Source organism: Pituophis catenifer, unplaced genomic scaffold, assembly GCF_029215685.1.
Source record: "Pituophis catenifer annectens isolate HBS135680 unplaced genomic scaffold, rPitCat1.0.hap2 SCAF_2, whole genome shotgun sequence".
NCBI lineage: Eukaryota > Metazoa > Chordata > Lepidosauria > Squamata > Colubridae > Pituophis > Pituophis catenifer.
In genome coordinates, this window is record NW_027256882.1 from 240,311,356 (window position 1) to 240,337,167 (window position 25,812).

The 25,812-nt window shown below is 37.9% G+C and overlaps 1 protein-coding gene across 1 annotated transcript; it reads left to right on the forward strand.

Annotated features, from left to right (window-relative positions):
* Positions 1 to 1,572: 1,572 nt before the first annotated feature.
* ALDH7A1 (aldehyde dehydrogenase 7 family member A1) lies at positions 1,573 to 25,585 on the forward strand. Its single transcript, XM_070935693.1, has 18 exons — positions 1,573 to 1,803; positions 2,962 to 3,015; positions 3,380 to 3,445; positions 5,120 to 5,200; positions 6,666 to 6,789; positions 8,213 to 8,345; positions 11,185 to 11,229; positions 11,980 to 12,057; positions 14,682 to 14,779; positions 16,047 to 16,088; positions 17,467 to 17,561; positions 18,200 to 18,284; positions 18,578 to 18,684; positions 19,747 to 19,863; positions 20,934 to 21,031; positions 22,213 to 22,286; positions 23,413 to 23,488; positions 25,135 to 25,585. The coding sequence occupies exons 1-18, from the start codon at positions 1,600 to 1,602 to the stop codon at positions 25,187 to 25,189; spliced, it is 1,632 nt and encodes a 543-aa protein (XP_070791794.1). The 5' UTR covers positions 1,573 to 1,599; the 3' UTR covers positions 25,190 to 25,585.
* Positions 25,586 to 25,812: the final 227 nt, after the last annotated feature.

The following is a 25,812-nucleotide window of genomic DNA, read 5'->3' on the forward strand; positions in this document are numbered from 1 at the left end:
GTGATGGTGAAAAACATCCATTGTATATTAAAGCTGTATGTCCATTTTTTTAGATGTCTGCCTACACATTGTGATGGGTGTTGTACCAGTACAACTGTAGACCAAGAGTCATTGATTTGGGGGTAATAGCAGGCATTTTCAGGTTTTGTCAAAAAGAAGAGTTTACCCTAACAGCTTAAAATATAGCAGTCGCTGAATATCATTTAAATAAATGTTCCTGATTTAATCATTTTCTTTTTCTGTCATACTGTAACATCACAAATCCTGTATATGTCTTTCAAGATGCATCTAATCTTTATTGACTTTGTGAGATTCACACACTATGAAAAAGGCCTTGTGATTTTTCTGTGAGATTATGTTAGGTTCTGATCCTGATACTTTTCTTTTGGGGGTTCGTTAATTCAAACAATACTGGGACATTAAATGGCATCTTGCAACATTGTGTCTGAATGTCCATCAAGAGTTTACACTGGCCCAATGTCTAATTTTTTTCGACATAAGACCACCTTGTCATTGAATGGCTGGGTGGACCGGACTTTAATATTTGAACCACTGCAAGTCCATGTATTTGCCATATGCTAAATAAATAAATATTGTCAGAAAAATCTCTAAAATCAAAATCTGTTCAAGTTGATGCCATTACCTGATTCTCATACAGAGTTCAACTTGCATGTTTAATCTTGGAAGTAAATGATCCTTCAAGGAATAAAACCATGTCTAAAGATTAGTGAAATTAAGCAAGAGAATGGCTCAAGAGGCAGGTATACTATTTAATTGATAATGCAAATCAGACATCCCTTTCTAGTTAGTGCCTGCTGATAGTTACAACAAAGAAAGATAAGACTAGTAACTAATTTAAATTGTGTAGGGGAATATTTGTACTGAGATTATTTAATAAAAGAGAATAAACTCTTATATTTAGAAATCGGGTCTGGTAACTTCATTAAAAGTCTACTCCCAACCAGTGAAATAGGTTTTAGTGCAGTACATCCTTTGGTTCCTGCTTCCATAATATACTCTACAATACAAAAAAGTATGGATTAATGACGAGTATTGCCATTTTACTGTTACTGTGGGTTTATCCTGGCCAAGTGATCTGCTGGGGCGGGGCTATCAGCAAACAGTCATTTTGATTTTTGCACGCTAAGTTCCTTTCCAACGCATGCCAAGCTATTAAAAACTTTTTGATATTTCTGTTGCAAACCGAAAATAAAGTGTTTTATTATTTCTCGTGATGTAACTGTTGCTAATTGCCTTGAACTCCTCCAAGGCGGCTCCCTAGGTGGCTCAGTGGCTAAGACACTGAGCTTGTCGATCAGAAAGGTCGGCGGTTCGAATCCCTTGTATAGGTCTCCTGCGTGAGCAGGGGGGGTTGGACTAGATGACCTTCAAGGCAGGGCCTTTAAGGGGCGCCCCAACGTGCAGAGAGGATGCGCCGAGTCGACGGTAGATGGAGGCGTGACTTATTTGGTCCGTCAGGCAACGGAGGACTGAGCGTTTTGCCTTCGCCAATCCGGGCTCTGCGTTTGGGGGTGGGCTCTTGACGGACGCCTCTTTGGCCTATGGGTGATTTAAAGGTGCCACGGCCCTTTTCTCGCTATGCTGCTGCAAGTTGGACTTTCGGTGCTCGCCAGGCGTGCTCTGCTAAGGAAGAGCGTCTCCTTCACCGCTTCTTGCAATAGACCGGCCGCTTTCATGTCGACCTTGCTGATCAACCAAGGCCAGTACGCGTGGCTGAAAGAATTGGGGCTTCGAGAAGAAAACGAGGGAGTTTACAATGGCTCCTGGGGAGGAAGAGGAGAGGTAGGCTTGCAAGGCGGGGTGGGAGCCCGTTTGACGGACAGCCGTAAAAACCGAAGGAGGAATGTCCTGCGGGCGCTTTTTGGAGTTGTTTCTCCAGTTCTTTGAGACGTGCATCGCGTCTGAGGTTTTGAATTTGTCATGGGTTTTTTTCCTTTGCATTTTAAGTAACGTATCCACGTCTCAGAATTCAGGTTGCAGCAGCCCATATTGGAATTGGCAGAAAGAGACGAGTCCCGGTTTCTTCATTCTTTTTATCTCGGCTCAGAAAGAGAATGAGTGTCTTTCAATCCTGCAGCTTCTTTTGGCTCCTTCCCTCTTTTGTGACTTCCATCAGACCTAAAACATTGCAGACCGTGTACTTTTCTGACTTACCCTCGTTATAATATTTCTGCATAACTTGACTTTATGGTGATGGTCAGATGGACCAGTGGCACACTTAGGTACCTACAGGTATTGGGGCTTCATATCCTGGAAACCCTAATCGATGTAGCCAAAGCTGTTGTGAAATGTAGCAATTGTATTTCCAAGGCACAAGCGCTGTCATTTTGCAGCCAAGCAACTGAGACTAAAATACTAGGTGGCATGTGGCTGATTAGTAAATTCCAAAGATGACCAGGATGACTATCACAGAACTGATGAAAATTTAGAAGCAATCACGTTCTTCTTAGTTACCTGCTCAGTGCAGGATCTGCAGGGTGGGATGTATTACAGAATCCTTCTGTTTAAAAGCTTCTAGAGAAGGAAAGCCTGCTGCCTCCAGCTGTCATCTCAGCCTTGTCCTAAAGCTGATGCTTTTTCAATTAATATGTGCCTGAAACTTATCTTCCTTGCAATTTTTTCTTTTGGATCTGAGCTTTCCCATGGAAGTACAGAGGCAATTCTGCATTTCAGGTCTTTGAAAATCACCCACATGTCTTGCTGTTATCTTTTTTTCTTCAGAATTTAGCATTCAACTACTTGCATGGATTGATTCCTGGACTTTTGCCTTTTGCCCAAACTCATTCTGATTTATCAGTTTCTACAGTGTGACTCGGCATAAAAGTCACTCTATTGATATGGGTCCAGCCAATGCCACAAATTGTGCCAGCTTTTGACCATGAGGTTTATGATTATAGGGTTGGTTACTAAATGGGACTGAAATGTTTTTTTTTTCTTTAGATTGTGACAACATACTGTCCTGCAAATAATCAGCCCATAGCTAAAGTTCGCCAGGTAAGATTTTTTAACTGTATATTTGACTCTTTAATAAAATGCATCATTAGGGGAAAAATAAGCAGATTTCAAGGCTGGAATGTTAAGAAACTTCATGAGATTGGTAAGAAATGCAGACTAGTTAAAAGCAAACCAAGTAGAAAATATAGGTTACCTTTTCTCTCCCCTCCCCTTACTGGATGGAGATTTTCTGTAGAAATAGGGCTAATCGGTGTTTTAATAACAATAAAATCCTCAAACTGAACTTGATTACAGATGACTTTATGAACACATCTGTTTAGTTTCCAATTCTCCATTGACTTATGAGAACTGAGTCTTGTGTTATCACTATGTCCATTGCAGCATTTTTACTGCTTGATTTCAGGCAAATTTGGAAGACTATGAAGAAACAATAAAGAAAGCTAAAGAAGCTTGGCAAATATGGGCAGAGGTGAGTTAAATCTCTGTATATTTTCCTGAATTGTTATCTGGGGGGAAATTATTTTTCAGTGGGTATACCCCTAAGCCCATCAGGAGAAATTTATCCTAGAAAGTGCCTTACACATTTTTGAAATAAATAAAATTAAAACCAACAATTTGAAGTTTTACCTGAAATGTATTTAGAAATGCTCTAATTCAGTGTTCAAACTTGGCAACTTTTAAGATTTGTGAACTTCAACTCCCAGATTTTCCCAGCCAGCAAAGATGCCAAGTATAAAAAACACTAACCATATCCTTAATGGCATCATATCTGAATTAGATTAAGTGGCCGCATCTTTGAATGCTAGGGATGGTTTTGATAGGGACTCTGGTCTGTATTTTTTCAGAACTTGTTCAAATGTTCATATTTCTAAATCATACACGATATGAAATCTGTCAACCAACACAAATTTCTATAGAAAGAAGAATAATTTGAATTTCTTTGGCCACTAGTATCAACTAGTGTTTTTTCCTATGTGCTTTTAAAATCTGATCCTATTCATTCAGGTTCATTTGAGAGTAAGTTTAAGTATATTTCGTAGAACTTCCTTCGACTGAAACAATGCATGATATATTAACCAAAATAAATGTTGGAATATGACCTAATTTCGTTAACTTCCATTCTGCTGGTTCAAGTAACTTGATGACTTAAGTTTTTGAGGCATTTAAAAATAGTATATGAGCCGAAGTGGTGCCATGGTTAGAATGCAGTACTGCAGACTACTTCTGCTGACTGCCGGCTGCCTGCAATCTGGCAGTTCGAATCTCACCAGGCTCAAGGTTGACTCAGCTTTCCATCCTTCCAAGGTCGGTAAAATTGTTGGGGTCAATATGCTAACTCTGTAAACCGCGGAGGGCTGTAAAGCACTGTGAAGTGGTATATAAGTCTAAGTGCTACTGTTATTGTTATATTTATTTCAAAAAATGTACAGGTAGTCCTTGCCTTGTGACCACAGTTGGAACCGACCGGAATTTTAGTTACTAAAAAATGTCATTAAACTTGTAGACATGTGACATTTGATTTTATTACCATTTTTTCCATGGTTGTTAAGTGAATCACCTCGGTCATTATACAAATCACATGGTTAATAAGTGAATCATATGATAATTAAGCGAATCCAACTTCCCCAGTTCACTTTGCTTAGCAGAAGCCAGCTGGGAAGGTTGCAAATTGAAGTTATATGACTTCAAGATGCTCAACCATTGTAAATGCAAGCTACTTGCTAAGCACCTGAATTGCAATCATGCAACTATGTGTGTGTGTGCACAATGGTTGTAACTTTAAAGACTGGTTGTGAGTCACTTTTTTTAGAGGTGTTATAACTTTAAACTGTTGTTAAACAAATGGCTGTAAATTGAGGATTACCTTTAATGGTAAAAATTGTAAAATGTGTAAATACACCAGACAGGGTTTTTTTTTTTTTCATTTTTCCTGATTTATGTCGTTGAATATTTTAATTTTCACTGTAGCAATTTCTATAGTTTTGCTGGTATTACCAATCCGGTGTAGGCTTTGTTTATTATTCATAGTGGTTTAAAAAAAACACACCACAATTTTATGTCCAGAAATATACATTGTATGAGTTAGGCAAAGTATGCAGGATTCTAAAGACTGGACTTAAGCAAATATTTTTTCTTTTTATAGATTCCTGCACCTAAACGAGGAGAAATAGTGAGACAGATAGGAGATGCCTTAAGAGACAAAATCAAAGTTTTGGGAAATTTGGTAAGTTTTGCCATCGAATTGATATAATCCCTAAATTAGTAAAAAGAAATGCAGACAATAATTCCTGTTGTGTTGCTTCTGGAATGCGTTGCTAATTTAATCAATTAGATTTCTAAACACTGACAGATGCCCTTATGCTGATATGACAACAAACTTGATTTCTTTTAGCAAGCATTGATTAAAGTTGAAGACAGTAAGTGCTAGAAATATACACAAAAAGGAGGCATGTTTTTGCGTTCTGAACAAAACAGCTTGAAATATTCCATTAAACTTCCTAAATTGGTTACTATGAGAGAATAAAAATGTAAAAATAGGAATTTAAAGTAAATTAAGCATATCATTTCATCTGGGATAATTGGACTTTTTCCCCCAAAAAATTAATCATTCCAGATTTCTGTTGTTGGTTGAGTAGCAGCTAGCAGTCAGCATTCATTACCAATCTACCTATTAACCAGTGGTGAAATGTAAAATTTGTTACTAGCGGTTCTGTGGGCGTGGCTTGGTGGTGGTGGGGTAATATGACTGAGTGGGCGTGGCCAACTGTTTTTTTTTTATTTTAAAACCATTTTTTCTATAACCTCTTCGGCTGAAGAGGTTGTAAAAAAAATGCTTTTAAAGCCTCTGACGATCCCAGCTGACTTGCCTGATCGGCAGAGGCTTTCTTTTTCTTTTAAAGCCTCTGACGATCCCAGCTGACTTGCCTGATCGGCAGAGGCTATTTTTCCTTTTAAAAACATGTTTTCTATAACCACTTCAGCTGAAGAGGTTGTAGAAAAAATGCTTTTAAAAGCCTCTGATGATCCCAGCTGAGCTGCGCGATCATCAGAGGCTTTTTAAAAAACTTTTAAAAGCATTTTTTCGGCCAAAGAGGTTGTAGAAAAAATGCTTTTAAAAATAAAAAAAAAGCCTCTGATGATTGCGCGGCTCAGCTGGGCAATGGGGGGGGCAGGGATTTTTGCTACCGGTTCTCTGAATCACCCGCTTCCATCACTACCAGATCGGGTGATCCGGTCCGAACCGGGAGAATTTCACCCCTGCTATTAACCAATGCAAACAACAGGGTTTTTAAAAACTTTTCGGTCTTCTTGACTCATAGGACAAGGTGATAAAAAAGGCATTGGGTGCCTGTGTTTTGTTCAACAACAACAACAAAAATGTTATTCTTGCATCAGTACTTCTTGTGTTTTAGTTTATCCTCAAATTCAGCATTCCAGAGCACAAGAACTGGATGTTCATAGATTAGACTCATTAGATGAATCCAGACAATTCCATTACATTAGTATTTTCATTTACACCTGTCAATCACAGCAGCATGAGCAGTTGATTGGTTGCATACATAATGTAATTATACAAATAGAAAAAGACATATTTCTTCCTGTAAGGTATTCTATTCTGTAAGGAGGATCTAAGGAAACTGTAATTATTCATGTTCCATGTGATTAATGTTTTCCTTTAATGCCTTTAGGTATCATTAGAAATGGGGAAGATCTTTGTTGAAGGTGTTGGTGAAGTCCAGGAATATGTAGATATCTGTGATTATGCTGTTGGTTTATCTCGGATGTTTGGTGGACCCATGCTGCCTTCAGAAAGTAAGCCTGCATTTTTGCCTGCATAAGAATTTTTTCTGGATTAAAGTAATTTGATATAGAAAATCTCAGTAATAGAATGTTGAATGATTTTGGACATAGGTAATATTTTAGGTTTCTATTCTTCTGGAAAAGCCCAAATATTTTCTTATCCCAATCAGACATTATATCACCTTTGCATAAACTTGGTCAAAATATATAATTTATGGATTTTCTCCAGTCTGTAGGAAATACAAATGACACAATAGTTTCTACCTTTATATAAATATTCATCCCTCTCCACCGATCTGCTCCAGAGAAAGAGAGGGAAAACAAGGAAGAAAAATCACTGTTGTACCAGTGAAAATCTTCAGTGAGGTTGTATATATCTATTCTTGTAATCTTTGAGTTACAACTGCAATTGGGACACGTATTGGATGAATAAAATGGGATGTCGTGTGACTGCATCACTTAGTAACTCCTGTAATCGTAATCCCAGATGTACGGGTCATTAAGCAGGAAGTGATAGAGTCCCACTTAAAGAGTGGGGCTGTTCCAGGGAAGTGTGGAGGCCCGGCTCAGGTGCAGGATGTGTGCAGGTGCAGGAGGGATAGAGAAAGATAGTGTAGGTTGTGTGTGATTACAGGTAGGCTGTGGAAAGAGGATGTGGGGTGTGTGTAAGTACAGGGAGACCAGAAAAAGAGGGAGCAAGGTGCATGTCTGCAATGCCAGGAAAGCTAAGGAAAGAGGCTGCGGGCTGCATGTGAGTGAAGAAGGAAAGGAGGGCGCAATGCATACAAGTGGACAAAGCCTAGAGTGGAAGAGACTTATTCAAGAGACTTGTGCCCTTTCTTGCCATTTTTCCTATTGATTTTGCATGTGGGAAGCTGGCAGGGAAGGTCGCAGATTGATTGTGGGATGCTACAACCAGTAAGTGCAAGCTGGTTGCCAAGCACTCAAATTTTGTTTATGTGTCTGCTGCGGTGCTGCAACAGCTGGAAATTTGGGGACCAGTCACAAGTCCCTTTGTTCGGTGCTGTTGTAATTTTGAAGAGTCATGAACAATGGTCATAACTTGAGGATTACCCGTATGTTTATTTGGGAAGAAAGTTCAACCTTGAGAATGGAACTGCCACAGAAAGTTGTAGCGCCATGTCTGAAAACCATACTTTAAATTCACATGGGTTTGGCCTGTCTATTGATTTGAGCCTTTCTTTGGAATGTTTGATCCTCGGGTTATTTCTCTATGATTGCTAACTTAGATAAACTTGCTGCTTGATCTAGGGCCAATTTTAGTAACTCCCCCTAACAATAGAAGAGTTGTTGTAACAATAAGTGTGGATACTTTTTATATATATGCCTGATCTCCTGGGACAATGGGATAGATAAGTAAAAAAAGAAAGAAAAGCCTGTGCTTTCCAAACAAAACTGCTGTTTTTGCTTTCAGGACCTGGACATGCCTTAATAGAACAATGGAACCCTTTGGGATTAGTTGGCATCATCACAGCCTTTAATTTTCCAGTTGCGGTTTATGGCTGGAACAATGCAATTGCTCTCATCTGTGGCAATGTCTGCCTGTGGTAAGGCATTTTTTCCCAGTTTCCAGATGAGTGTTTTCGGTGGCAGGCTCCATACTTTACACATTATAAAAATGTTCATGCACATAGACTACAATGAAAAGAACAAAAATTCAAAATGATATAAAACCAATTTAGTAAGCAATAACCCTTCATGATGAAGGGTAAACCTTTCTTTCCTCTGGAATTTGGTTAGATTTTTAGCACTAAAGGCTGTTCCTATGGGGAAGGAAATTAAAATGTGATTCCTGGTCTTATGACAAATAGGTGCTGTAGAAAGTCTCAATTTAAAAAGAGCTGGGAAGATTTATTAGTGGCAGAGGAGATAATTTGGGCTCAAAATGGGATTAATACTCTCAATCAAGTAATATTTAAGCATCACAAGAGAAAGTACAACTGCCCTACACAGCTTAATGGCAATGTATACAGATGCCGAATTCACATTTGAATTCACATTCAAAGCCCAGTTTTACCTCAGGTGTGTTTGCACTATTCTGGATAAGGCAGGTTCTCTAATCTAGGGACTATTCAGCAAGTGAACATATTATTGTCTGTACCCCACAACTTGGAGGTAGTCAAGAGTACAAAAATATACTTAGAAGGCCAGTTTGCTTCTTTCAAGCAAAGCACTGCATTGCCAGATTGATACTTTATAGGGAGTCCTCCGTTTACAACCACAATTGGGACTGGAATCTTGGTCACTGAGTAAAGCGATTGTTAAGTGAGACACCTGTCTGATTGCTTTGCTCAACAACCTCAATCTCAGCTCTCCCAGTTGTAGTCCCTAAATGATAGTGCGGGTCGCTAAGCAGATGGAAGGAAGATGCTACCTGCTGAAGGAGGGTAGGTAGCTCCCATCCATGTTGGAACGGAACTCCAGCATTTGGCTAGAAAAATGAAGTTTGGGTCTTTGCAATCCCTGCTGTGTTTCTCCAGGCCTGCATGGGAATCCCTCTTCTCTCTGTGCACAGAAGGCAATTCCTGAGTTTGGCTGGAGAAATGAAGAAAAACGAGTTTTATTTTTGCAGTCCAGTGAAAGATTTCTGGGGAAGGGAAATCCTTTGGTAGGAGCAGCTTGCAACTTTCCCTGACAGCTTCCCTATTGGCTTTCTGGGGAAGGCAGCAAAGAAGGTTGCAAAATGGTGATCCTGTGATTGTGGGATACTTGGGAATCAGTCATAAGTGCAAACAGGAGGCCAAACAGATCACAATCAGATGATGTGGGGGGGGCACCATTTTATGATGTCCGATGATTGATTTAAGATGAACCATAAAGCACCATTTACGATCCGTCATAACTTCCAACGGTAGTTAAAACCGCTGATCGTACGTCAAGGACCACCTGTATATATATATTTTGCTTTAATTTATATGCCGCCCTTCTCCGGAGACTCAGGGCGGCTTACAATGCATTAAGCAATAGCCTTCATACTTTTGTATATTTATACAAAGTCAGCTTATTGCCCCCACAATCTGGGTCCTCATTTTACCTACCTTTGAAAGGATGGAAGGCTGAGTCAACCTTGAGCCTGGTGAGATTTGAACTTGCAGTAATTGCAAGCAGCAGATGTTAATAACAGTGCATTAGTCCACTGTGCTACCAAGGCTCTTGTGGTTATGTGCCATTTGTAAATGGTACAAAAACATAGGATATTGCAACTGCTAGTTGTACAAAACAACTGTATGTCTTCAGGAAATTAGTTGATATTTTTATCTCATTTACAGCATTCATATTCTAGTTAACAAATTAGATATTAATATATATTAGATGGCATTTCTTTAAAAGGGAGTGATAAAAGTCAGCGATCCTTTACTTACTGAGTTAATATTGCAGTAAACATGTCCTGTTGTTTCTTTGTTTCTCTATATGACATGGTAAGGAACCTGTCTTCCCTTCGAGCTAGCATAGTGTAGCTCCTGTCATATATGCTGCCAAGATAACTGGCATGCCACAAATCCCCACCTTGTCTCTAGATAAGTCTTGATCATTAGGCACTTCCCGAGATTTCTAGCAGCTCAGGTTTAAAAATAGCTTTCTATGCCTGCCATACATGAGGTGTTGCGGTTTGGGTCTTTGTTAATAGAGCAAGCAAACCATCCTCACGCTTTGTGTCAGGTTGGTGAATGCACAAAGCCACCCCAATTTACGCTGCTACCAAGCTGTGAAATATGATAGTTTAAATGCAGTTTGTGAACAGCATCTGTGCTCAAGTAATTGAGTTGAAAAAGTAAATGCTGTAAGAGTGGGAACAAACATACTTGAGTAGCAACCACATGGTGAGGGTTTTTTCTTTTTATTGTATGTCAACCTGACAATTCCTGCACGGGAGTAGCTAATCGATTTTAGAAACAAATGGCCAAATAAGTTGTTAAAATAGCGTTATTCATATGAAGATAATTCTAAAAATAAGAACAATAACAGGTGGAGTCTGGAGGAACTCTTTAGTAGATTGTATGAGATAAAGGATAATCATGTGATTAATTTTTCTTTTGCTATGACTCAGATTATGATGTGTTAATTTTTCTGAAACTGCTTTTCTGTCAAACCCTTTAGCACAACTCTCAATTGCATTGCCTGCTGTGGGTTTCTGAGGTGCATTCTTAGAATTGGAATTGGCTATTTAAAACTTGGATAAGGACATATAGAAATCTCTTTATGATTTCAGTAGGTTTAGTTTTTAGGAAAAAAACTTTTTATACTGGTAATTATCCCATTCTTCTGTAGTTTTCTGTGCTTAATAAATGTAGCCATATGTCTTAAAAATACCATATATTATTCATTTTAATTTAGATTATTCCTATGTCTAAGAATATTTATCTTCCCTCCTCCTTCCTTCTAAAGGAAAGGTGCACCCACAACATCCCTCACCAGTGTGGCTGTTACGAAGTGAGTTTCTTTCCTTTATTGATACAATTTGCATGCAGTTTCAATTTTGTTTTGTCTTCTGCATTGCTTCAAGAAGCTTGTTGTTTGTTATTTTACCTTTTTGCCCTTTTTCTGAGTTGGCTGCCTGGACATCCAATGGTATGCATGCATGCATGAAGGCATTCCAGATTTAAAACCTCTACAGTGAGGTGATATGGAAAGTAGAGGTAGTCATCCACTTACGAATGGTCACTTAGCAACTGTTCAAAATTACGACAGCTTCCCTCCCAAAGCTACTTACAACCCGGTTTCAAAGTTTAGACTGCTACAGTACACACACACACACACACACACACACACACACACACACACACACCAGCAGTCATTTGCCCTTATGACTGACACTCTGCCTGTTCCTCCACCCCATGCTTCCCTGCTGGGTCCCTGCAGACTCTGGGCCTGCTTTGCCAGCCCATTGGGTTCCACATGTTCCTCCCCACCTAAGTCACCATATTGCTCACTTACCTTTTGAAGATCTCCAGAGCTCAGGAGGTCAGGGTAGAGAAGGACGACAGGCCACTACGTTGGTGGGCCACTTCAATAAGCAACACTTCTCTCTTCCATGAAAAGGAATTGTATTCAACAACATCTAGATATGCTTGCAAGATGAAATTGTCAAAAGTGAAATCTTATTTGATATCTATCCAAACTTATTTTATTTTCCACATTGGAAAGATTGTACCATTAATGAATGTCTTATTTGATTACCAGAATAATTGCACAAGTCCTAGAGAAGAACAAGCTGCCTGGTGCTATTTGCTCTCTGGCTTGTGGTGGAGCAGATATTGGGTAGGTACAACATTTTTAATATTATGTAGACAATTTGCAGTACTACCAAAATCATGTTATTTTTGGTTTGTTTCTAAGGGTGCATAATTCTGTAGTTCTCGATCTCGTGATCCACAGTCCATTGGATTTGTAGTCCAAGGTTGGAGATATGATTCTGTAGAACCTTCAGAAGTTGGGAAGTTCTGGACAGGCTTAGAGGTTTTCAGTTCTGTTCCCCAAACCTGAAATATGTTGAATCTGATTCAGAACTGGTCTAAAGAAGCTCTTTTCATTGGGAAAGTTTTTTTTTTAAATGACAGAAAGATGCAAGCCTGAGTCCAGTGTCACTTCTCCATTGTGGGCCTCATCCATTTATCAGAGCTTTCTAGAGTATAACTGTTGTATTTCTGAAACTTAAGGGTGCCACTTTCAATATTTGTGGTATCATAGCAGTGTTTTTAGAAAAATATCTTTCTTGTAGAAGGGATGAAGAGGGAAGAGAGAGGTAGGCTATGGCCAGAATATTAAAAGTCACACAATGACTGACGGGGGTTGTAAGTACCTGGTGCAAATCCAATTCCCTTTTTTTACAATTGGACTACATAAATTAATTCCCAATCTCCAGAATCTCAGGAGTAATTTCTCGTCTTTAGCGATCAATCACTCTCTGAATTTCCCCTTCCCAATTTACTAATTATCTCTACTCTGTTATTTGGTGGTTCTTATACTTCTTTTCTATAGTTTTGGCTTACCTTTTGCCTACTGTTTCTGACTAAGTACAATGCATTTGTTTTAATACCCCAGATAAAGTATTGATACTTTTTCATGATTATGTGCTTATGTTGATGCATGTGTAGTTTCTGGCAATGAGTTCTACTTTTTTTAGGAATGCTAACATTATTCCTTAAAAACATCCATCTCCTTTTCCTTACTCTCAGCTTCTGTATCTGAAATCTCACAAGTGTATCCACCACAGAAAAGGTGATGGCTACAGATTCCTTCTGTAGAATAATTTGTCCCCAAATATCCAGATTGCCCCTTCCCTATTAAGCAACTACTCCATTGTCCCTATTGAGCAATTGCTCAATTGTCTATAAGCCTCCTAGAGTCACTGAAAGTAAGTGGGTGGCCATATAAATTCTCTAAATAAATAAGTTGCAGAGCTGCGAAGACAGCTCTTCAGGAAAGTACTGAGGACAGTGAAGTTTAACCAACCCTACTGAGTGGAACATTTAGCAGAGGGTCCTGTTATATTGTATGACTGTTATTAATCTTGTTATTGATAGATTCTATCAATGATAGAAATTGCTCAGAGCCTTGAAAATTATTGGATAGTAGCTATAGCAAATTAATTAATCCAAATGAATTCTATCCTCAAACAATAATGCATTTCCTTACCCCCTTTGCACCATCTTTCTTCCATACTGTTGGCTGAATTTAAGAAAGGGGATTGTTATGTAGAGTACCACTTAAATCACTGTTATATAAGAAAATAACAATTTTCAATGGACATAGATTGGTCCAATTCCAGGCATAGAATTGCAGTTTAAATGTGCTGCCACTGGTAGAATGATTAGAAAAAGTAGTTGTACTGAAAAGAAAATGAATCTGAATTGACAAATTGTTTCTCCATCAATATGATTTTATAACGGATAAAATGGATTGTTTGCTCTTCTGAAACTTTGGTGGATCATTCATTTATGTGACATTGTCTTGAAGCTGAAATATTTTTTTGAAATTTCGAGACAACAGTGAAGAAATTAAGACATGCCTTTGTTGTTGAGAATTGTAAAATATAGATTGTCTTTCTATTTATAGGAATCAATATAGTACATAGAAGTATATAAGCCTTTCTATTGTGTTATTTTTAAAAATCAGTTTGGAAAATAAAATCTGGTTAGTACAGTGTGAGCATTTTAATTACAAGTTGTATGGAATTAAAGGTGGGAACCTAGAAAATTTACAGTCCAGGACACCACAAAAGAATTTTTTGAAACTGGACCTGCTGCACAGCCTTACTGAAAAGGTTTGGGGAGAATGAATAGAGTTCCATTTTTTTCTTTCCGTAGTTGTCTCCTCATCAGAGGTGGGTTTCAGCAGCTTCTGACCAGTTCTGGAGAACCGGTAGCGGAAATTTTGAATAGTTCAGAGAACCGGTAGTAAAAATTCTGACTGGCTCTGCCTCCCAAGTCAAGTCCCAGCTGATTGGGAAGAAATGGGGATTTTGCAGTAACCTTCCCCTGGATTGGGGAGGGAATGGAGATTTTACAGTATCCTTCCCTGCCACGCCTACCAAGCCACACCCACAGAACCGGTAGTAAAAAAAAATTTAAACCCACCACTGCTCCTCATTCTATTTACCAAATGTAGGTCTTTCTTCCTATGCATAACATCCATATAGATCCATATAGAGCAGAACTCTAAAGCATTTGCCATTCTATTCATGCTGTATAAATATCAACATTTTTGAAAGAATTTTCATTTATGATGAAGGAGCAAAATGATATGGAGAGTGTAATAGAGCATTATTAGCTATTCCATTGTTATTGCAATAGATCTTAATGGTAATTAACAAGAACTGCTTTCTAGCTCTACTTTTTCTACTACCACTCTATCTGAAAATATTCCTGTATTGTCTTGTGTAGCACAGCAATGGCAAAAGATGAGCGCATTGATCTGCTCTCCTTCACTGGCAGCACCAATGTGGGCAAGCAGGTAGCTTTGACAGTCCAGGAGAGATTTGGTAAGTATAATATTACAAAACTTTTCTCAATTTATTTTAATGGCTATAGATGCATGAAAGAGAAATGACCAGCTTCAAGTTAATTTGCAGATGTATTAACAAATTGTGGCATTGGCTTATTGTTCAAAGTCATTGTTTCTATTACCATTGAATTCAACATTCTTGGAGAGATTTGAGTTTCCTTACCAAGAAAAGATAGTAAGCCCACAAGTGCCTAATGGGACATTTTTCCTGTCCCCTCAAACTCTCTCATTACTATTTCCTGCCATATATTGACCATTGGTGAAATATGGCAGCCATGTTTTCCACTGCCTCCTGTCTAGAAACTCCTGTTCCTTTTCTCAATGGAGAATAGAGGAGTTATTTTTAAAGTCACTCTCTCCAGTGGATTAGAAGAAGAGGAAAGGTAAGGTAGCTTCCAGCAAGGAGTGCTTGCCAAGATACACTTGGATACACTGTAGTGAGAAAGTATGGATTTATTGAATCTTAAACAACTCTTTCTTAATACGTGGTAGATTGTACATGCCCGAAGGCACACAGCGATAGCATATACTGCTCTTTGGCAACTCCTGTGTGTTACGTGTTACCACTGAGGCTCAAATAACAAAATAGGTTGCAAATATAGTACCCTTACTTCAAACGAAACAATAAAAACAAAAGAGTTTTCACAAAACTGGGTTAATGTAATGGGTCTGAAAGAATATTGTAAGAGTGAAAGCTACAGTTCCTCCCTATGCAGGCATTAATCTAATTATTCTGATTATTAGTAAGATAAGCAGCTTAGAGTTTATGCTACAAATAGTAGCATAAGAGCTACGTGCTTAGCAAAAGAAAATTTCTCAGAGCAGTTTGTATGAAAAATGTATGGAAGATCTGTCTGTCTGTATTTATGAAGAATGGATCCTTTCAATACTTGCCATTTGTGCCGATATTCTCCCAGTTTCTGTACCAAAGACTCTGTCAAGAAACATGTTCAAAATCTTCTTTTAAACTGTTTAAACTTTAATTTTTGCCATGGCTGAGAATTAGAGCAAAATATAAAACATTAAATCTAGATGAAATGTTAACATGCACTATTTGTTCATAAGTGGCTAGCAAAAATGAGTATTTTTTGGTTATGTAAATGAAACAATTGTATATGTTTTGTTAAACATTTTCATTTCTTGGATTCACATTTTTTTAATAAAATTATGAGATGTTGGAAGGTGGGCTAGCATAAATGCTAGTTAATGGCTAGATTAATATGATTTACTGTTTATTTTAATAGGACGATGTCTGTTGGAGCTTGGTGGAAACAACGCTATTATTGGTAATTAATATTTCCATTTAAATCGGATAGTAGTGTTTACTAATTCTTGGCTCATTGAATATGTACAGAAACTAATACTGTACATTGGCCAGATATAGGCTTTTTAATGGTCCATTTGAATAGTTGATTAAAATGCAAAAAATGTTTTGCTAATGGACTATTAATGCTTGAGTTTGCTTTTTGAATTATATGCATATTATTTTTTCCTGGCAACTCTCACGGTCTCTATTTTTTTTTTTTGCTTCATTATTTGGTTATACTTTCTTCCAGTCCACAATTCAATAATCTACTAATCTCACTGCATAAGGTGGGTAGATAATAATTCACAAAGTGCCCTTTATTTCTAGTTATCAGTTGCCCTTTTTCTCTTTTTCATCTTCACTTTGGTTTATACAGCAGAAGACAGTTAATGCCTCTAATGACTGCCCCAAACTTGCTACTTTTCCTTAGCAATCATGGAATTGCTGGCCTGCAAATCTATTCTGACTCAACAAGTTGATTTATCCAGTTTCTTGAGTTTTGAGTAAAGCCACTTCCCAAAGCTCATTGTTCTCATCTCTGCCCCCCTGAACCCCGGGATTGCCTGCTGCCCTAAGTGTGCTTTATGTTTCTTGTCTCCCCTCTCTTGCAAGGATAAAGTGGGATGAAGCTAAAACTGGCTTCATCAGATGGACTTGCTGGCATTTTGAGTGCCGTATTTTTTCTGTGTCATAGGAAAAAGTCAGAGAAGAAAGTCAGAGTACAAGTTGGCTGAATCAGTGGTGATAACAGTATCCCTTTTTTGACTGCCAGAATTCATGAATTCCCCATTGAACCATGCACTGTCTTCTGGAACAGAAGAGTGGATTAAATGGGATTGTGACTAAATGGCTTGATTGTATTGGCCCTATAGATAAGGAAAAACCCTGAATGTAGTCCCTGGATTGAATGAGTTATGGCAGCCAAGGGCTGAGATTTTCAGATACTGGTATTACTATAAGTGGAAGGTACCATACTGAACTATACTGAAAACTAATGTTCTGGTGGCAATAGGAATTATGCATGGAATTTTTAAAATTCCATTTTGCTGCTGCTGCTGCTAATTTTAAGAACTTTCTGCTTTGGAAATCCTGTTGCATTTTTCTCATCATCAAAGGGAAAAAAAGTTATTCTTTCCAACTCTGTATGGAGCTAGAAGACTTCCTTGAATCAAAACAAAGTTTGTTTGATAAAGTCTATCTCACTGACCTTTGCAGATGTTTTGTTTTGGCTATAAATGTGTCTGATATATTTAGAATAAAAATTGTTGACTGTAGTTGTTGCTTAATTCCTTGTAGTTGGTATTTATTTTGCTTATATTTTGCACTGGACCATCATGTTCTGCTTCTGTTCCTTGCAGTATTTGAAGATGCAGATCTCAACCTGGTCATCCCATCTGCCCTCTTTGCAGCTGTGGGTACGGCAGGTCAGAGGTGCACAACTGCTAGGAGACTGGTAAATAATATCTTTGTATATTTTGATATCTGGATTGATGGACTGATAGATAGATAGGTGGACAGACAGATAATATATATATAGACAGATCTCTTACTCATTCTCTTAATATTTTCTGCATAATCTTGATAGTAATTACGAATTTGTGCATACTACTGCTTCTGACCCCGGCAAATATACTGTAATATTTTCCCATGGAGATATTTTGGGTTTTTTTACTTCCCGTCCTATTTTCTGTTCAGTTTAGAACAAAATAAGACAAAGTTTGTATAACTTCAACCCCCAGTTTGAAAAGGTATAAGGAGTAATGTGGTATCTTTTACTGCTTCTTCTCAAATGTCCTTCCAATTCTATCCTGAGTTGCCAAATATCAAATTGAAAATAAAATGCTTAAGTACACTCAGGCACATAAAAGTGGAGAAAAGTTACCAGTCATAGCTTTACAAAAGTTAGAATCTAGAACAAAGGTCTTCAAACTTGGCAGCTTTAAGACTTGTGGACTTCAACTCCCAGAATTCTCCAGCCAGCATATCATAGCTCTAGAAAAATCTGGAAGATCTTCAGAAGATACCATAGTTTTCCATAGGATGTTGAAGTTGTGCTGTTATTGCCAATAATATCCATGACTTTCTGCTTAGTTTTTGCATGAAAGCATCCATGATGAAGTGGTGGAAAAACTCATGAAGGCATATGCTCAAGTCCGTATTGGAGATCCATGGGATGGTAAGAGTTTCATTTTATTAATGGAAGTAGACTGTGATAGTTCTTGGTTAAAATCTAACTACTTTTAGTGTTGTGTTCAGGCCACTTCAGAGAACTCTTTCCTTTGTTTATAATCAGGCCCTGATGTATCATGTACTAATGAATTATATACATGAATAACCATGTATACAACAAAGTTATTTCAAGCAATTCCAGATGTAGCCATGAGCTTTTTAAATAAATATAATGGATTTCTCATTATATTCTTATACGTTTTATTTGGATTTCACTTTGACATTTTTTTTTAATTGCAGCAAACACCTTATATGGTCCTCTTCATACAAAGCAAGCAGTTAAGATGTTCCTTGATGCAGTAGAAGTAGCCAAACAGCAAGGTGGTTCTGTTGTCTGTGGTGGGAAGGTGATTATTCTCATTTACACTTATAAAATAAAACTTAAAAACAGTGATGTCGAAGAATCGGTGGGTTGCTCCCGGTTCGCACTGGTTCACAAGAACCGGTAGTAAAAATTTGTAGTAGTTCAGAGAACCGGTAATAACATTGGCTGGCCACACCCCTGAACCGGTCCCCGGCCCGGTCGCCGCTCACTTACCCCGTTTCCAGTCTCCGGAGGGCCGGGGGGAAGCTGTTTTTACCCTCCCCAGGCTCCAGGGAAGCTTCCGGAGCCTGGGGAGGGCGAAAAACAGCCCTACTGGAAGTCCAAAAATGGGCCATTTCCAGCTTCTGGAGGCTTCAGGGAGGCCTGCTATGCCCAAAGCGGGGTGCGGGCGGAGGGTGCATGTGCATGGGGCAGGGCACGTGGGGGCACTGCAATATGGGTGTGGGCACGCGCGCATGTGCCCCCCTGCGCTTTCCCTGCTTTTGGCATCACTGTCATAGGGTTTCCTATTGATAATTGGTAATCTATCCTATATTGTCCTTGTCTGGATGAGTAGGGTTGTTGCTGTGGTAACATAGTGGTTAGAATGCAGTACTGCAGGCTACTTCTGCTAACTGCTGGAGCTTGGAGTTTAGCAGTTCGAGTCTCACCGGCTCAAGGTTGACTCAGCCTTCCAGCCTTCCAAGGTGGGTAAAATGAGTTCCCAGATTGTTGGGGGCAATATGCTGACTCTGTAAACTGCTTAGAGAGGGCTATAAAGCACTGTGAAGCAGTATCCAAGTCTAAGTGCTATTGCTATTGCCAGTTGTCTCTTTAAGAAGCTACTTCCAAAGAAAGGGAAATCGCCTCTCTTGATATGAGCAGTTAAATGAAGATGACTTTTCTGACTTTCTGAAGACTCAAGTTACACTTACATATTTCTGACAAACCAATATTTAGAATTGCAGTTGTATTGTTGCTTTTAGGTATGGTTTGTGTGTTGCAAACACAGCTGTTGAAGGAATTTTATGCAGTAGATATTTTCATATGTAGAGATTGATTTGGCTGAAACTTGTGGTATTTTTCACTCTCTTTTAAATTTAAGGTTATAGAGCGTCCTGGAAACTATGTTGAACCAACCATTGTGATTGAACTTCCTCATAATTCTTCAATTGTGCATACAGAGACATTTGCTCCTATTCTCTATGTGCTCAAATTTAAGGTAAGTAAATCAGCTCTTCAGTTAGATGCTAGCAAGGTTATAGCAACTTGAAATCGAAACAACTACAATAATAGCATTGGAAGTTACAGTATTGCAGTTGCATGAGTTTCTCTCCTGTGTTAGATGTACAGTAAATATCTCAAGTGCTTGGGAATTGTTGCTGGCAGCCCTGTGGGATGATCCAAAGACATTGTACAGGGTACATTGAAAGAGCAATGCTATGATAAGGCCTTCCTGATCTGGGACCAATATGAGGAGTACAATGAACACTGGAAAAATGAGTATTTCATCATAACATCCTGCTTGCTTAATAGTTTGAAGCACACTTCAGTCTTTTTGTGACTTTACTAGGCCTTGCACATACCGTATTTTTCAGAGTATAAGACGCACCTTTTTCCCCCAAAAAAGAGGGTGAAAATCTGGGTGCATCTTATACTCGAATGTAGCCCTGCCCAGCTTCGCAAATGGAGATTTCAGAGGCTGAAAGAAGCTTCAGAAAAAAAGCCTCAGAAATGAAGCTTCAGAAAAAAAGCCTCTGAAAGGCTTTTATCTAAAATATTATGGCAAGCAACAAAAGAAGAATCGGTAAAGGTTCTAACCAAAGTATGCTAACAAATCTGAAGAATGACAATAACCAACAGATCGGAAGAGGTTAATCTATATACCAATACCAAAGAAAGGAGATTGAACAGAGTACAGATATTCCTTCAGAATAAAAGCCTCTGAAAGAAACTTCAGAAAAAAAGGATCCAAACAGAGCTTCGGGGAAAAAAGTATTTTTTTCTGAAGCTCTCTTTCAGAGGCTTTCAGAGGCAGAAAAGAAAGCAAGGCACAGAGCTCACAACCAACGAACAGCTGATTGGGGTATTCCGGAAGGCCGATCCACCCGCCAATCAGCTTTTTTCTTAGTTTCCTCCCCAAAAACTAAGGTGCGTCTTATACTCTGGTGCATCTTATACTCCGAAAAATACGGTAGTTAAAAGTTTTAGAACTTCTGGTTTATCATCCTAGTTTTGTGGTTATATTTAGTGCTAAATTCATGTAGGTTTTTTATTTATTTTGCTTTCCAGACAGAGGAAGAAGTTTTTGGTTGGAACAATGGTGTGAAACAAGGCTTGTCCAGCAGCATCTTCACTAAGGATTTGGGCAGAATATTCCGATGGCTAGGGTATGAATTTTCTCTTTTCTTTAAGAGGGAAAATATGAATCTGCTTAAAATATGACATAACTTACTTATTTACTTTTTATTTCTCCTCTTTTTAGACTATTCATATACATGGTGTATCCAAAGTCAGGTTTTATAGACAGACTCCACAGAACATAGACATAACTTAATTGTATAAATAAATGTAATGTTTGAATTGTTTTTATTTTCTTCTAAACTTTCTAAACAAATAAGTAAGTAGTGCTTCCTTTATTCTCTTGTGGTGTTTCTCAACCTTCCTGAGCACTTCACTGAATTCTGAGAGTTGAAGTCCATGTATCTTAAAGTTGCCAAACTTAAGGAACACTTCTTTAACTCACGATCTTTGTACATTCCTAAGCACAATAATATTGAGGTGAAAATAAATACTAATTAATAAAGAAATTGTTCTATAGGGCCTGACTTTTGGAACACATTGTATATTTCTATTTTTTTTTTAATTTTAAAAAGCCAAAAGACAAACAAGCAAGCATAGAAATGAATACACACGTTTAAAAAGTGATAAACAGATCTGAAAGAAAATAAAACTTTGAAGGTTACATAAGAATGTATCTATGTGGTATCTGTTTATGCACACACACACACACACACACACACACACACACACACATACATACACACGTGTGACTTTAAAAATACAGAGATTTTAAACATTTGTATAGACAGAGATGCTCTGTTGTGGAAAACATTTTAATATAATCCAGAAATAGTATTCTGATTTGACAAAATTTATTTTTCACTATAGGGTTTCACAAAGTTAGATTGGATCTAGATTGTAAACCAATATAAGGATTTATTATGAAAGACTATTCAGTGATTCTCTGACTTTTTCCACTAAAAAGACCAGTTGGCTATTATTATCAAAGATAATAACATGTGTCAACTTGTTTTCCATCTCGCTGACACAGTTCAGAAATAGCAGAATGAATATGATGCAATTTTAACAAAATATAATGCCACCTATGGCTTATTATATTAATGATTTCTAATGCTTTGCTGAAATAGATTTATGTGGCCTCCTGTGCCTCAAAAGTGCAGATGAAATATTCTAAATACATATCCCTGATAATTCTCTTGAAGTTTAAGAATTTCCAGGGAATTCATATTAATTACCGTTTAGTAAGCATCTTTTTCTTTCTCCCTAGGCCCAAGGGGTCAGATTGTGGAATTGTTAATGTCAATATCCCTACCAGCGGAGCTGAAATTGGAGGTGCATTTGGTAAGTTGTATAGATATAGCTAAATCTTCATAACTTCGTTACCCTATACATAGAACAAGTGCTTGTAAATGTTTCAGGATAATTCTGTTCTCTAATTGCATTGAAGTCAGAAGTACATTGGCTTCATATGCAAAATTATCTCTGCAGAGAGTGTGTTAAGTAATGATTGAACAAAGTAATATATGTTGGTGTGTTAATGGGGATCTGCACTTGGATTTCTTTGTAGGCAATTCACACTTTTGCACTCAACTCTCTCCCTTGATAGTAGGATTGGAAACAATTACTTTTTCAAGAATTGGATACTACTTCATGGCCTCATGTGATGATGCAAGTGTCTCCCAGTTCCCCATCTCTTAAGATCTCATATACGAATGCTGACATCTCATGAGATTTAATGAACTAGTTTGGAATTTGGGCTAAATACAGTATATATTTAATCTATTGTTTAACTTGGATAGATGTCGGGTATATTGGAGAACACACACTGGAATGTTTGGGAAAATGTATTGTTTCATCTGATAAAATTATTCTAAAAGTGATCTGTGCTGAAGAATTTGCAGATTACGGATAGTTCTTTTTTAACAACCATTTGTTTAGTGACCATCCAAAAATACAAAAGGACGAGACACATGCCTGAAGTTGCAGAGGCTGTTGCAGAGTCTCCACAGTCACGTGATTGTGATTGTGCATGGCAACCCATTTCATTGGGCAACCCAATGAAAGGTTGTCAAGCACCCCGCAATTATGGGATCGCCATTTGCAATCTTCCCTTGTGGCTTCCTCAGAAAGTCAGTGGGAAAGCCAGTAGGGAAGGTTGCAAACTGCCTCCTCCTGATTCTGAAAATGTCTGGTCTGAAATCCAAACAGGATTTTGGCACCAAACATTTGCAGCATCGAGTGTTTGGAGCCAGCCCACAGAAATTGGAGAACCAGAGTTCCCCCCTCTGCCAATAATCCAAGCTTTTTTCTCCAGGGTAGTACCAGAATTGCCCCCCATCCCCCCAATGCACAGAAGGGGACTTCAACATGCTATGAAAATGTGTCGTTTTTATGAGACCTAGAAATGCAAAGTAGCACTGCTTGGTTGGTTTTAGAAATACCATTTCTATTCTCTTTCCTCTTCTAGGAGGTAATAAACACACAGGTGGTGGAAGGGAATCTGGTAGTGATTCATGGAAGCAGTATATGAGGCGATCTACCTGGTAAGATCTGAAGAGTTTATGTACGCATAAACTATTTTTCCATAATTTCATCCAGATACTTTTGTAATTTCCCAGGCCTACCTTGATGATGCTTGGTGTAAATGTTCTCCTAATCACTCTAAAGTTTGGAAGAGAAACTCATAAAAGGGCCGGGATGTAGAATCCCCTTAGAAAATGTTTAAAAAAAAAAAAGTGAAAGCAGGGAGAAAATATTAAGTGCACAAGAAATTATCTTAATACATGCATTTAATTAATTTAGATGACATTTCATTTAATTGTAAAACTGAATTAAATCAAATTTAGTTCTCATTTGGACCCTGACTATTTTGGGCTACTAAGCATGTCCCTCAAATTTTAAGGTTGACCTCCTTTTGTGTCTCTCTCCTCTAGAGGCACATTTAAGGCAATGCAGTAGTTCTAAATGTAGGATTTGCAGCAAACTATGCTTATTCAGCTAATTTTCTTGCAGAGGGGACTAGCATACTCTGCTAAGAATTTTAATAATTTGACCTTAAACATAATGGTATATATGAACTCAGAATAAATATAAACATGTATATACTAAAAACTGCATTTTAGAGGATTTTATGTTTTATATCTGATGACATGCGAGATTTTGTGAGGAAACTGCAAAGAGATTTTAAGGGGAGTCAAGCATAATATTATTTGTGAGGTGGCTGAAATGTTTCTAGGTCATCTTTAAAAGACCATGGCAAACACTTATTGAGGTGAGAGTAAGGTTGCTGCTGTGCTGACAAAATTTTGCTTGTTTATGGAGAAAGCAGCTTTAACTGGTATTTAGAATATGGAAGATGGCAATAACTGGTTTTTGGACATAAAAGAGATAGCAACATACACATGTGCTTTCTAGTAGGGTGTGCAGAACGTTCTATCCTGAAATATTCCTGTTTTGGAATATCTATGCATATTTCCTCTGATGCAGAATTTCATTCATTCATTTTCTTTAATTAGACAAATCTGAAGCCTTAGGATACAGAATGGTTCACTAATTGAAATCTGATGATCCTACAGTAACTTGTTCTATGGTAGGATACAGAATTGTTAGAACTATTCCTATATGTTCCTTCTAATTCTGTTCATCCTGCCATTTTGATATTTACTTCCATTGTTAAGTCTATTAGATACTATGTAGCAGTTCTGAATTAAAAAGAAACATTAAAATGAAAAAGAGCGAGTTTGGTGTAATGGTTAAGGTGCTGGGGTTAGAATTAGTAGAGTGTGAATTCTAGTACCGCTTTAAGCATGAAAGCCGGCTGGGTGACTTTGGGTCAGCCACTTTCTCTGAACTCAACTCACTTTAAAGGGTTGTTGTGAGGGAAACAGGAGGAAGGAGTATTAGATATGTTTGTCACCTTGAGTTATTTTTAAATGTAAAAAAATAAAATGATATGTGGTCATGAATACAGAAACTTCCTTAGCAAACCTGCATATTAATGGTTCTTTCCAGTATTATGACACTGCCTTGATGTACTTCCAATTGAATCCATGTTCTCAACTCTCAAAATGTCTTTTAACCTGATTGATTATTCTAGAAACTCTATGTTGAGCTAGATAAACATTTAGTTTTGTCTAGATGGGCTTTTTCTAAAACCTGCATATTTTAAGTTTTCTGTTTTATCTTTCAGCACAATTAATTACAGCAAAGATTTGCCTCTTGCTCAAGGAATCAAATTTAATTAAGAGGCAGGTGGAAACACTACCTTTGGTGAACCTTGCAGTAAGAAACCAAACATCTATTGATTTCAAATCCGCAGTCAACAGCTACCTGAAATATCAAGCATCAAGGGTGTTTGTAACTGCTGCACTAGTCTCAACCAGAAAATTCAAATTATGTTATGTACGCCAATCATGTTAATAATGTGCCCAGACTCTGATTACATGCAGTGGAGGGCAGATGAAGACTTTGGCAGTGAGGTAGAATTTGGATTATGAGCTACAAAATTTGGATTATGAGCTGCACAAATCCTAAAATCCTATCTTTGCCACATTGGCAGTGCAATGGCAGCCAATGTGTTTGGAAATACTTTATATAATACTAGCTTCACTGCAGAAATAAACTTTATAAAGCTCTTGTTATTATGGAGTACCTGTTTATTTATTTATGAAAAATGTTCTTTTTTGGAAAACTACAGTATCTTCTTTCAAATAAAATCTTCCCCTGTATATAAAGGTAAAGGTTCCCCTCGCACATATGTGCTAATCATTCCCGACTCTAGGGGGCATTGCTTATCTCCATTTCAAAGCCGAAGAGCCAGTGCTGTCCGAAGACGTCTTCATGATCATGTGGCCAGCATGACTAAACG